This window comes from Neofelis nebulosa, chromosome 1 (assembly GCF_028018385.1).
Source record: "Neofelis nebulosa isolate mNeoNeb1 chromosome 1, mNeoNeb1.pri, whole genome shotgun sequence".
NCBI lineage: Eukaryota > Metazoa > Chordata > Mammalia > Carnivora > Felidae > Neofelis > Neofelis nebulosa.
Window position 1 is genome coordinate 142,441,739 of NC_080782.1, and position 11,859 is coordinate 142,453,597.

An 11,859-nucleotide genomic window follows, 5' to 3' on the forward strand; every position below is an offset into this window, starting at 1 on the left:
AGCCCCACATCAGGCTCTGAGCTGACAGTATGAAGCCTGCTTGGGATTCTCTCTCTCTCTCTCTCTCTCTTCTCCTCCCTGACTTGTGCTATTTCTCTCAAAGCAAATAAGTAAACGTTAAAAAAGTATCTATCAAATGAATTATAATGAACTCAAGTTATCCACCGAGCATTCGATTTACATTTAACATCATCATTTATCCAGGAAGCTCAGGAGACCACACAGATAAACTAGTAAGAATAAGACCGGTTTAATAAGGCGGGTGGATACAAGATTAACAAATTTAAAAATCCAGCAAGTGTCTCCACACTTCGCAATAACCTCTTCCTGCAACACCTGACTTGGACCCACAGGCCCTTGTGTTGCTCTGCTCTGTGCTTTCAGGGAAGTCTCTCTCTGAACAGGAATGGCAGCCAGAACTCTCATTGTGTCAACAGCATCCCACCGAGTTATGTGAAATAAGCTCTCAGTGTTTGAAACAGTCAGTGGAAGAAAGAAGTCAAAAAAACCTTCCAAGAAAAGGAGAAGAAAATGATGAAGACCCAGGAAGACTGGGGGTGTGGAGTGTGGAAAGGGAATGTTCCTGATGGGCTCAAGGAACAAAGGAACAAGACAAAGGGGAAGGTTACAGAGCACACAGACACCGTCAGAGAGGGAGTGGAATCCCCCAGACAGTGGTATGAGTACGGAAGGGTAGGATAAGCCTCCAATTCTGAATTCCTGGAATGGCAGTCAAAGGGGAAACAGGGCATCTTGAGGCAAAACATGTGAATATGCAGACGACATCCCCATTGGACAAGCTGAGAAACATGAAACCGGTGAGTAAGCTGGTTTATTATTATTATTATTATTATTATTATTATCATTGTCATTGTCATTATCATTATTATTCAAATAAAAATGACAACACCAGATCACAGAAACCATGGTTGATTCAATAAAGCCCCATGGAAATCACATTTCACATTCCGAAAAAAAATCCATAGGACTTTGGAATTAGACCTTATCCCGCTTAAATGGACAGAATCTCTGAACTTTGAATTATTTCCTTCTAATTCCATCAGTTCTCTAAAGCCTGGCATTGCCCCCCTACTCAGGTTAGAAAGACACATAACTACCCCCTCACCTGCAGTCCAGGGACAACCTCATGCATCGAAATGAGTCTTCAGGGCCTCCTAGACGTCTTTAGTTCCAGGGGTGGTAGCCATGTTGTGAAGATTAAGTTCAGGGATGAAAAGGTCAAAAACTTGAGAGGCTAGAGGAAGAATTTATTTAGAAATGGAAATTTAATGTCAGAACTGAAAATATCAGAGCTTATTGGCTTAAACTCTTGCTACAACTATCTCTGCAAAGACAACGGGTGGTTGTGGTTAGAAGGCCTCTTCTGAGCACTGTGACAAAGTCTCACCCATGCAAGAGGGACCTGTTCCATGGACAGCTTCAAAACTCAGAAATTTCTCCTCTGTCCTGGTGTTTCCTTGTGAAGCCACAACTCATAATCCCTCATCCAGGCCAAACCTGGGGAGATATGCACACCAGCCAGCAGCCCTCTGAAGACTGCCTTCACAGTGCTTTCAAACACGACCCCCGGGACACAGTTTTTACAGCACCCGCTACTTACCGACGACCTCTTCTGAAGCCAGTGTAGTTTGTCATTTGTGGAATCCAGCCTTGTGAAAACAGTCACACAAAAGCCTAATCAATCCCGAGTGCTTCAGTACTGTTGCTGCTGGAAAAGGATTGTGGGCGTCTTTGGTGCTTATAGGAGACCTGGTTCATGAGCCACTAGAGGGAAAGATGTAGATGGTAGATAGACAGACAGACAGACAGACAGATAGATAACTTCACTTAAAGAACATATCCAGGTAAGGTTTGGAAAACAGCCTTTATTGCATATGGTATTTATATTTTCATGTGATGCCAGATTGAATGCCGGTTCCTTCATCTTTCTTCACATCATTGGCATTTTATCTGCTACTATCCCCAGGATCCTTTCTTCTCCCTGGAATTGATTAAACACATAAGGCAGAACAGGAAGAGACAAGAAGTGAACGTGAGCTCCGTGAGCCAGGGTGACCCTTCACCTTTGCCTTAAAGCTCAGAGCCACACACACCACACTGAGTTTATTTCCAGACCTACTATAGCAAACGGAAGGTTCTGGAATATTCCCAGATCTCTTGGGGGCTCACTTCCTTGTTTCTCTCCCTCCACACTCTGCTTTCTTCCAGAGGGCTATCCATGGGCCGGGATAAGATGCTGGCTTTGGCCGAAGGCTCTCACACCTCAAACCTCTGGTCCTGCTAGGCCCCATGTCCTCTCTCCAGACCACTCCTAGCCCTTGAAGTCGCAATGAGCTCTCATCCCAGAAGGGCCGCTGGCAGTATTTGCTCTTAGAGCCCAGGTCAGTCATGCAGTCAATGAAATAAATGCCAATCAAAACTCTCACTTTCTCAGGGCACCTGGGCGGCTACATCAGTTGAGCATCCGACTCTTGGTTCTGGCTCAAGTCACGCTCTCATGGTTTGTGAGTTCGAGCCCCGTGTCAGGCTCTGTGCTGATGGTGAGGAGCCTGCTTGAGATTCTCGCTCTCTCTCCCTCTCTCTCTGCCCCTTCCCACCTCCTCTCTCTTTCAAAATAAATTTTAAAAACTCAAAAAAAATTTTTTTTCAATTCTCACTTTCTCACTTAAGGAAATGGAGGTCAATTTCCTGGACGCCCTGAGCATGCCACAAGCTGATGCCACTGCGGAGCCACAAGGTAACCCAGCACGGCCATGTAATTCCTTCCCCTAGATTCCCCTGGGACCCCCTGACATCAGCTCAGACCACACCAACCGCAGGCCTTACTTACTTCTCCCAAAAGAAGGCCACACCGTCTTCCAGGAATTTAGGGCTCATGGATCTCAATTGCTGTGTGGAAACCAGAACAGAGAAAGACACTTCTTGGTTCAAGAGGAAAGATGCTCGGTTAGCCCTCGGAAATTTGCAGGACTTCCTGCGGGAGCTGAAAAGCTCGGGATAAATCCCCACTGACAGTCATAACTGTATCAAATGCCTGGACAAGAAGCAAGGGGCCCGCTCACCCCCCCCACCCCTCCTTAAGGTGTCCCCTGAGCTGTCAAAGCCCCCCACTCTCCGTTCTGGAGGCGTGAGCCTGGATGGGAGAGACAGGAGTGTTGTGGAGAAGGCACAGTGCCCTCACATGCTCAGCCCCAGCTCACTTGTTGTCCTTTGGAGAATGAAACACACAGCCTGAGCACTGGCTTCAGGGTCGCTTCACGCGAGAGTCCTCCTGCGCAGGCTGCTCCTTCTCGTCCTTTTCTTCCTGCCTCTCTTCCCCCTCCTCCTCGTTCTCATCCTCCTCCTCCTGGGTGCACTCAGGTTCCACGATGCCCGTCAACTGAGCCATAGTGAGGTGGAACACATGGCAGCTGAAGCCCTCCCTGATCCCGTACTGGACGTGCTCCTGGAGGACCTCCAAGGTGGAGAAGACCCGGCAGCAGGCCATGCATCGGAAGCCAGTCTCCACGGTCACCAGCCAGTCGGGGGTCTTGGCCCTGGGTCTCTCCTCAACAGTGGGTGAGCCTGGCGGGCTGTCTGACTCTGCCCGCTCCTCGTGGTCCTTGTCCTCCCCGCTGGGCTCGCTGTCAGACAGCAGGTTTCTGGTGGACACATCAGAGGGGGGAGTACCTACCCGCACGTTCTCAGGAAGGGTCACTTCTTCCATCCTCGGCTGCTTCTCTAGTGACTCCGAGGTCTCCTCTGTCTCCCAGGAGACAGCCACACCCTTTTGCATTTGTACCTGCATGTAGTATATTTTCATGCCCCTTTCCTCTTTGTTTCTGTACACAGAGGACACACAGGTCTTATAGGATGAAGGGGACGAGAAGGAGACCTGGTGTGAGGGGGGAGCAGTCTCCCCTCGCTCCTGACCCTGGACTAGGGGTGATCTAGGCTGGGGACTGTCTCGATGTACTCTCCGGATTCCTGGGAAAGGAAATTAGAGACATAAGAACGTGCGTGGGGCCGGCCAGAAGCTGAAGGAGCTTCGAGTGTGATAGAGGGCAGAGGGGCTGTGGTGTAAGCAGCTTGGTGTTGGTGTTCATACTCCGGGGCGGTGGGGGGGGGGGTGGTGTATCTGGTGGCATCTGCAGGCTTTGAGTGTTTGTAGGGAGACTGGGGGGGTGTCTGTATGTGGGGGTGTGAAGTCAGATAGCAGGGGGTTGCAGAACGTGAGGGACGGTGGTGGGTTGCGCGTGCCATGAGCAGAACATGAGTTGGGGCTACCATCGGGGTACGTGTGCATGTGGCATGGGGACAGTGGTGGAGAACATGGCACTGTAGATCATGGGTTTGGGGTGTGCGTGCTAAGAATGGACTTGCGTGGAGTGAATGGTGGGCGTCAGGCGTGGGGATCTGAACTGGATGGTCTTGCTCCAGAGCTGGAGAGGCCTGTGCTGAGATGCTCCGCCCTTCTCTGGAAGTAAGGATAAAGGCAAAGCCTGCACAGCTCCTCTGAAGGTGCTTAATTCTGTCCCTCAGCCCGACAGCTCGAGCTCGGACCTTTCTGGCCCTTGTATCTTAACTTCCCCACTATGATTGTACCAGGGCTCACGCTCTCCCACATGGAGCTCGTATCCACACTCTCCCAACAGCTACGCCATCTTCCCGGGCTCCTCCGTTGAGCCCTGATCACTTCTGACTGTCCTGGATGCCTTCCCAGCCTCTCCTGGATCTGTGTGTCTCCAGCCCCGAACGCAAGGGGCCCCACATCCAAGGAGCCCTGAATGCTTACCACCATGGATGAACTTGCGTGGAGAAGAAACACAGGAGAAGTATTCAGAGGCAGAGGACACCTCCCCCACCCCTGCGCCCCAGCCTTTGGCCACCCCAGGGGATCCAAGCTGAAGGGCATCCTCCTGCAACTTCGAGACTCCTGAAAAGATAGGAAAGCCTGAGACACCATGGGTGGGGCATGCTAATGCATCACTCATCCATCCAACAAATATTAACAGAGGGTCTGACCTGGGTCAGATGCAGCGAATACACGTGGTCGACTGTCTGGTCCCCGGTGGATACTCCTGCATTTAGTTACTATCGATAACTATTTTGTTAGTGTCTTGTCAGAAGCGAAGGCCTGAGTGGTGGCTGTGAACAGGATGTCTGACACGTGAGAATAATATGTATCAGTCAAACCTTTCATGCCTGTGGGGACGGTGTGGCGAGCAGGGTAGAAACGCATAGAGCGTTTGGAGCATAGTGTGTGTTCACAACTCAGGAACCGTGTGACATGTCACATTTCCTGATTTATATAATATGGTCTGTATTTATGGTGTGTATTCAATCATTCATTTATCCATTCCTTCAACAGTGTTCAGCTACTATGTATCAGGCACTCTTCTAGGCTCTGGGAATGTTAAACTTCTGGTAGAAGACAGACACTAATCAGGGTATGATATGTCAGCTGGTGTGAAGTATACAAGGGTTCCCAGAGTTAGCAAACAATAATGGAGGATGCCCAGTTAAATTTGCGTTTCAGGTAAACCACAAATAATTTTTATGTGCAAGTGTTCCCATGCAATATTTGGGTCATGCTTATTTTTAGTGTAAGTATGTACCATAGAGTATCTGTGACACACTTATACTCCAGAGTTTGGTGTAACAGGAGAGGACTTCGATACACATGGATCGTATGTGAACACAGTGGACGAGTGATATGCATATATGCCTATATACTCTGTACAATTTAATAAAATAGTGTGTGTGCAGATGTGCAATTTTTTTTCTATCAAAATGTATATGGGTAAGTGACAGGAACCTTACAAGACAGACTTCACAGCTAAGGACACTCTCCCCCTTCTCCCCATTGCTCCCCCTGCCCCATCACACACAAAGAGACAAACGTATCTTGTCAATCATTGCTTTCTGTCTCCTATCCCAGCTGCTGCATCAAAATCCTCCTCCTGTCCAGGCCTCCATTCCCAGGGCCCATCTTACACTCTTCAGGGCCCTGGACCTCGTGGAAGCTGATGAGAGAGCTCTAATTTGGGACAGAAGCCTCCGGCTGGATCTCTGGGGTGGGCTCCACTCTGCCCCACCTCTTGCATGTGACCACCCACTTTCTCAGGACAAGCTACTTGTTTGTGTAAAATGCATGCAGTCACCATGCACCCTAGGAAGTAAATCCACAGCTTTCAGAGCTCCCTGAAATTCCCTGACTATATTTCTCACCCCTCTCCATCTGGGCATGGTCTGTAAAAGACCCCTCCCTTCCCTTGATCTCCTCTGGAAAGCCCACACCTGTAGATTCACAAACGCCCATGGATCAACTGGTAAATTCTTCCTGCTAAAGGAATACGATCTCCACACTTTCCGTATGATGCCATCCCCAGACCATCTCCTTCTGCACAGGCATGTCACTTCTCAAAATGTTTTTGAGCAAGGCTTCTCTTTCCTCTTTTATGGGTCAATCTCTATCAGCACCCATCACACCCCACACCCAGGGACCCCAGAGGAAAATCACATAAAGAGGATAAAAGAGAACACAGGACTGAGCCTGGGCAAGTGGGACCCCAGCCTGCTCTGAGTCCAACATAGCTCCAGGCCTGAACAGGCCAAGAGAGAAGTTCTCAGACTGGCAGGGATGAATCCCTGGCTTTTGGGGGGCATCTGGCCTTCCTGTGCCATCTCACACCACCAGGGACCCTCAGGACAGACACGGCAACATCTGCTGCCCGCCTCCCTGGGGGAGGCGCAGACTGGCCGCAGCCTCTGTGCCCCCCCCAGACAAGGTGCCCAGCACATACCTCCTCCCTGCTCGGCCGTTTCCTGGGACTCTTCATCTTCCAGATGTTTCCTCTTTTGTCGCTGTTTCATGGTACCAGCTACAGAAGCTTCTTAGAAGACACCTAACTCCCAGCTCTTCTTTTCCCTTGCTGGTTGGCCCTTCTTGACTCTCAGAAAATATGATGAAATGGCCCAATATAAGCAAAAATAGTTGAGTCCCCTAAGTGGCTGAGGACATCAGATGGCTCAGAGAATGAGCAGCACTGCCCAGGGTTCGCTACAGCACAGGGCTGTTAAGGTTCAAAGGTCACCAGGCCCACAGCAGAGTTCTCTGACCTCACTGATGATGTCAGAGCATTCTGAGGACCTGGATCCTACACAGCCTTTGCAAATGCGGAGACCCCATTTTCAAGAGTCATTCCTTTTTCCCAATGGAACCTTTCCCGTGAATTCAACTCTCATCTTCTTAAGAATGAAAGGATATTTTGAGATGCGAATCTGTTCTTGTTGATTTTTTTTCCCTTTCTCCCTTTATTTTTTACCCTTTCCCTTCTGCATTCAAGTGGGAAGCAGGCTCTGGGTTCACTGGCCAGAGGAAGGACGTGCAGGGCTGAACGCAGCAATACTGTGCTTATCATCTGGGTTTTTATTTCTAAAATCCCAAACTCCACAGAAAAGTGAGGATACTTGAGCAGAAACCTATCAGAAGTAGGAACTTTGAAATTATACACTTACTGTCTTCTTTTCCTGCTAGCTTAAGATCTATATCATCACAGAGAGGTCCGTGGACCATGAAAGAAAAGGAATCTCTAAAGTGCAGTCAGAGGGTTAGATAGGGCAAAAACCCTTGGAGGAGATGGCTGTGTTGTGCATATGAGCAGAACCAACCTGTCCCACCCATGACACAAGAGCCACCAAACCAAAAGGAAACATGGCAACTGAGCCAATGGACCTCTAAGCTACAAGTGTATACCCCACTAAACAGTAATCATGCTCTCACCTCAACCCTCATGACTGTGGCTCTGTATGATTTCCGAAGAGGGATGGGTAGAAATCCAAACAGGACTTCAGCAGGATCAAGGCTTAAAATACAAATTAAGTGGAGTTACAAAAACAATTTCATACTATTTCTTGCACACCTCTGCTCGTGGGCTGAAATGTATACCAGTTATAAGCAGCAACCCATCTGGATCCTTCTGATCCCAGTCTAAAATGAGAGACACCTCCTTTTGGGACAGTGGCCGTGATCCGGGGGGAGTACTGGCGTGCTGGAATGAGGCGGGCTCCCAGAAGTCCCCACTGGACAAAGGCAAGTCCAAATCTGAAAGGACGTGTGGAACATCAGTCTCCAAGCAGGGAGAGTGAAAACAGGACAAATACCCCCTTGTGAGAATTTGCTGATGAGATTCAATCTTCCTGTTTCTTGGAGAATCCCTAGGTAAGAAGGTGCAAAAATGAATTTTAAAAAAACTTTTTGTGGTAGAAATTTTCCAGCATAGAAAAAGTAAAAGAAATTGCACAACAGGGATGTGGTGCCATGGACCTATCACCCAGTATGAACAATTATCAATATTCTCTCATTCTTGTCCCATCCACCACACCCCCTCCCTCACGCCACACACATAGCTTTTTGTTCAATTCCTTTAGTTTCAATGTTTGGAAGAGTGTGAGGGGGTTGGGGAGTACTGTATTTTGAAGAAAATCTCAGACATTATATCATCTCTCACTAAATGCAGCAGTATTTATATCCAATAATAATTGGTTTTTTTTAACCAGCACTATCATTATCTTATGGAACAAATTTAACCACAATTTCTTTATATCACTTTATAACCAAGCCTACTCCAATTCCCTTAATCATACCAAATGTCTTTTTTATACTTCATTCATTAAAACCAAGATCCAGGGGTACCTGTGTTGCTCAGTTGGTTAAGCATCTGACTCTTGATTTCTGCTCAGGTTATGATAGAGTTCGTGGGTTCAAGCTCCGTGTCAGAGCCTCTTTGGGTCGGTCTCCCTCCCCCCAGCCCCCCTCAAAAATAAGTAAATAAACATTTTTTAAAAAACAGAAATAAATCAAGATCCACACACAGCATGTGGTCAATGTGTCTTTTAGTCTGTGAGAGCTCTTCCTACCTTTTAGGGGGCATTTATTTGTTGAAGAAACTAAATCACTTATCCTGTAGTATTTTCTGCAGCATGGAGTTGGTTGGTTGTATCTTGTGATGTCATTTAAGATGTTCTTCTATTACCCGCAATTCCTTCCAAACAGGCAGTTAGACCTAGAAAATTAATTAGTTTTCAATTCAGTTTCTCGTTATTGCAAGATTATTTTATAAGTGGTGTTGTGTGCCTTCCGATTAAATCACAACAGTAAGCACATAAGGTTGTCCCATGTTTAACCATGTTGAGATTGATCAGTGGGTTCCAGTGCTGTCGGCTTAGCCCCTCCACCATAACGATCCCATCAGCCTTTCAATATTTAGCATTAGTAAGCCCTGATGATTATGACTTCATCAGGAGTTGAAATTTCATTAAGAGTTCTAATCCCTTAATTCCAAGGAAGACAATTCCCTTCTTTTCCCACTACACCCATTTTGCCCCTCCCCTCTAATAGCCATCAGTTTGTTCTCTATTTTTATAGGTCTGTTTCTGTTTTTGTTTGTTTATTTAGAAGAAGGAAGATTCTTAAGGCATGTTTCCTAGATCCAGAATTTCTCAAGGAAGCAAACCTCTCTTCACAAAAGAAAAGATTATTCCAGTGGTACCAGTGCAGATTCTCCATGCTGGGACATACTTTACTCGTTCCTTCATTTCTTCATTCTTCGTTCTGTAAATGCTTATTGAGTCTCTACTATGTGACAAGCTCTCTAGATCCTGCAGTTGAACAGTTATGAACAAAACAGACAAAAGCACTTTCTCCCAAGGAGTTTAATTCTGGAAGAGAAGACAGGTCATCTTTTCAAATACATCAAATATGTAGTAGGTTAGATATTTACAAGTAGCATGAAGAAAAATAAAACAAACTGAATTTGGGTCTGTAAGAAATGGGTCATTTCTATGTTAAATGGGAAATCATGGAAGCCTTTACTAAAAAGATCCCTTTTCAGTAAGACCTGAGAGAAATAAGAAAGTTTACAGCTAAGGTTCTATATTCCACACAAAAAGAAGAAGTTAGAGCCCTGGATCAAGGGTTGCTTGGCCTGATAGACTATCACCAAGGAAGCCAGTGTAACCAGAACTGAGAGCCAAAGAGAGTGGTAAGAAAAGAGGTCAGATAGATAATGAGGGACAATAGTAAGCTATTGTCAAGACTAGCTTTTATTCTGAGTGACATGGGAAGTGTGGAGAATCTTGAGCAAGCAATTACATTTAAAAAGATCATTCTGCTCTGTTAACAATAGCCAACTGGTAGTTAAGGGCAGAATCAAGAAAACAGGGGATCTATTGGGGCACTAGCATGGCTCAGTCTATAGAGCAAGCAACTCTTGATCTCAGGGTCGTAAGCTCAAGCCCCACATTGGGTGTGGGGCCTACTTAAAAAAATAAATAACAGTGGTCTTACTGCAATTATCCAGGAGAGAGATGATCCACAAGATGAAAAATAAATAAACTAGACTTCATGAAAACTAAAACCATTTGCTATGTGAAAGGTTCTTTTAAGAGTAGGAAAAGACAAGCTAGAGACTGAGAGAAAATATTTGCAAACCTCATATCCAATAGACGTATTATCGGTAACATGTAAAGAACTCCCACACCTGGAGTAAAAAAGTAAACAATCTGATTAGAAAATGGACAAAAGACAAGAAGAGATTTTTGAGTAAAAAGGATGTGCAGATGGAAAATAAGCATATAAAATGAGGTCTAATGTCTTTCGCCATTAGGGACATGCAAATGAAAGCCACAATCAAACACCCCTACATACCTATCACAGAAGTTTAAATAAAAAAAATTGTGACAATACAAAATTCTGGCAAGAAAGTAAAGAAACTTGACCATTCAAACACAGCTGGTGAGAACGTAAAATGACAGCCACTCTGGAGAAGACTGTGGCACTTTCTTAAACTAAGCATTCAAGTACCATCTAATCCAACAATTGCATTCTTGGGCATTTATCCCAGAGAAATGAGAAGGCTGTTCATAAAACATATCCTTGAATATTGAGAACAGCTAATTCATAACAACCAAAAACTAGAAACAACTCAGGTCTTTCAGTGAGTGAATGTTTAAATAAACCGTGATACATCGATACCATGGAATTCTACCCAGCAATAAAAGAGGAATGAACGTGGATGAATCTCCAGAGAACTATGCTGAGAGAAATAAAGCCAATTCCAAAAGCTTACATACTAAATGATTCCATTTATGTAACAGTTTGGAGATGACAAAATTATAGAAATGGAAAGTGGGTGAACAGTTAAGTGGTTAAGGGGTAGTATGTAAGTGTGAGAGGGAAGTACGTGTGACCATAAAAATGGCAACATGAAGTATCTTTGTGGTCATGAAAATGTTTTGTGTCTTGATTCTATCAAGGTCAATGTCTTGGCTGTGACATTATACTATAGTTTTGTAATATGTTTCAATTGGCCAAAGTGGGTAAAGTTTACATAGGATCTCTCTGTATTATTTTTTACACAGCACGTGAATGCACAATGATCTAAAAATTAGTTAAGTGATGGGGCACCTGGGTGGCTCAGTCGGTTAAGCGTCCGACTTCGGCTCAGGTCATGATCTCACGGTCCGTGGGTTCAAGCCCCGCATCAGGCTCTGTGCTGACAGCTCAGAGCCTGGAGCCTGTTTCAGATTCTGTGTCTCCCTTTTTCTCTGACCCTCCCTGTTCATGCTCTCTCTCTGTCTCAAAAATAAATAAATGTTAAAAAAATAAATAAATAAATAAATAATAAAAATAAAAAATAAAAATTAGTTAAGTGAGTTTAATTTAAACTAGTTATTTAATTGAGTTAACTAAAAATTAGTTTAATTAAAAAAAAACTGGACTAGGAGTACTTGTTTAAAAATAGATGTGGCTGGCTATGGGATTCAGGTAAAGAATTAGCTTGCTTCTCCAAACAA

At 45.4% G+C, this 11,859-nt stretch overlaps 1 protein-coding gene across 2 annotated transcripts; it reads right to left on the bottom strand.

Annotated features, from left to right (window-relative positions):
- Window positions 1–1,866: 1,866 nt before the first annotated feature.
- LOC131516778 (protein FAM170A-like) lies at window positions 1,867–11,456 on the bottom strand. Of its 2 annotated transcripts, XM_058738250.1 has the most exons (6): window positions 8,923–11,456; window positions 6,807–8,220; window positions 4,796–4,936; window positions 3,222–3,987; window positions 2,852–2,910; window positions 1,867–2,002 (listed from the first exon to the last, which is right to left on the bottom strand). In XM_058738250.1, the coding sequence occupies exons 2-4, from the start codon at window positions 6,874–6,876 to the stop codon at window positions 3,266–3,268; spliced, it is 933 nt and encodes a 310-aa protein (XP_058594233.1). In that variant the 5' UTR covers window positions 6,877–8,220; window positions 8,923–11,456; the 3' UTR covers window positions 1,867–2,002; window positions 2,852–2,910; window positions 3,222–3,265. The 2 variants fall into 2 exon arrangements, with proteins under 2 accessions (XP_058594233.1, XP_058594240.1); XM_058738257.1 differs by lacking the exon at window positions 8,923–11,456 and having other exon boundaries at window positions 6,807–8,297.
- Between the last annotated feature and the right edge of the window lie 403 nt (window positions 11,457–11,859).

Bases quoted from the DNA above. Each gene is read 5' to 3' on its own strand.
- LOC131516778 (XM_058738250.1), bottom strand. From the start codon at position 6,876: ATGAAACAGCGACAAAAGAGGAAACATCTGGAAGATGAAGAGTCCCAG. The intron at 4,937-6,806 runs GTATGTGCTGGG...CTATCTTTTCAG, and splicing joins AACGGCCGAGCAGGGAGGAG to GAGTCTCGAAGTTGCAGGAG. The intron at 3,988-4,795 runs GTAAGCATTCAG...TTCCTTTCCCAG, and splicing joins ACGCAAGTTCATCCATGGTG to GAATCCGGAGAGTACATCGA.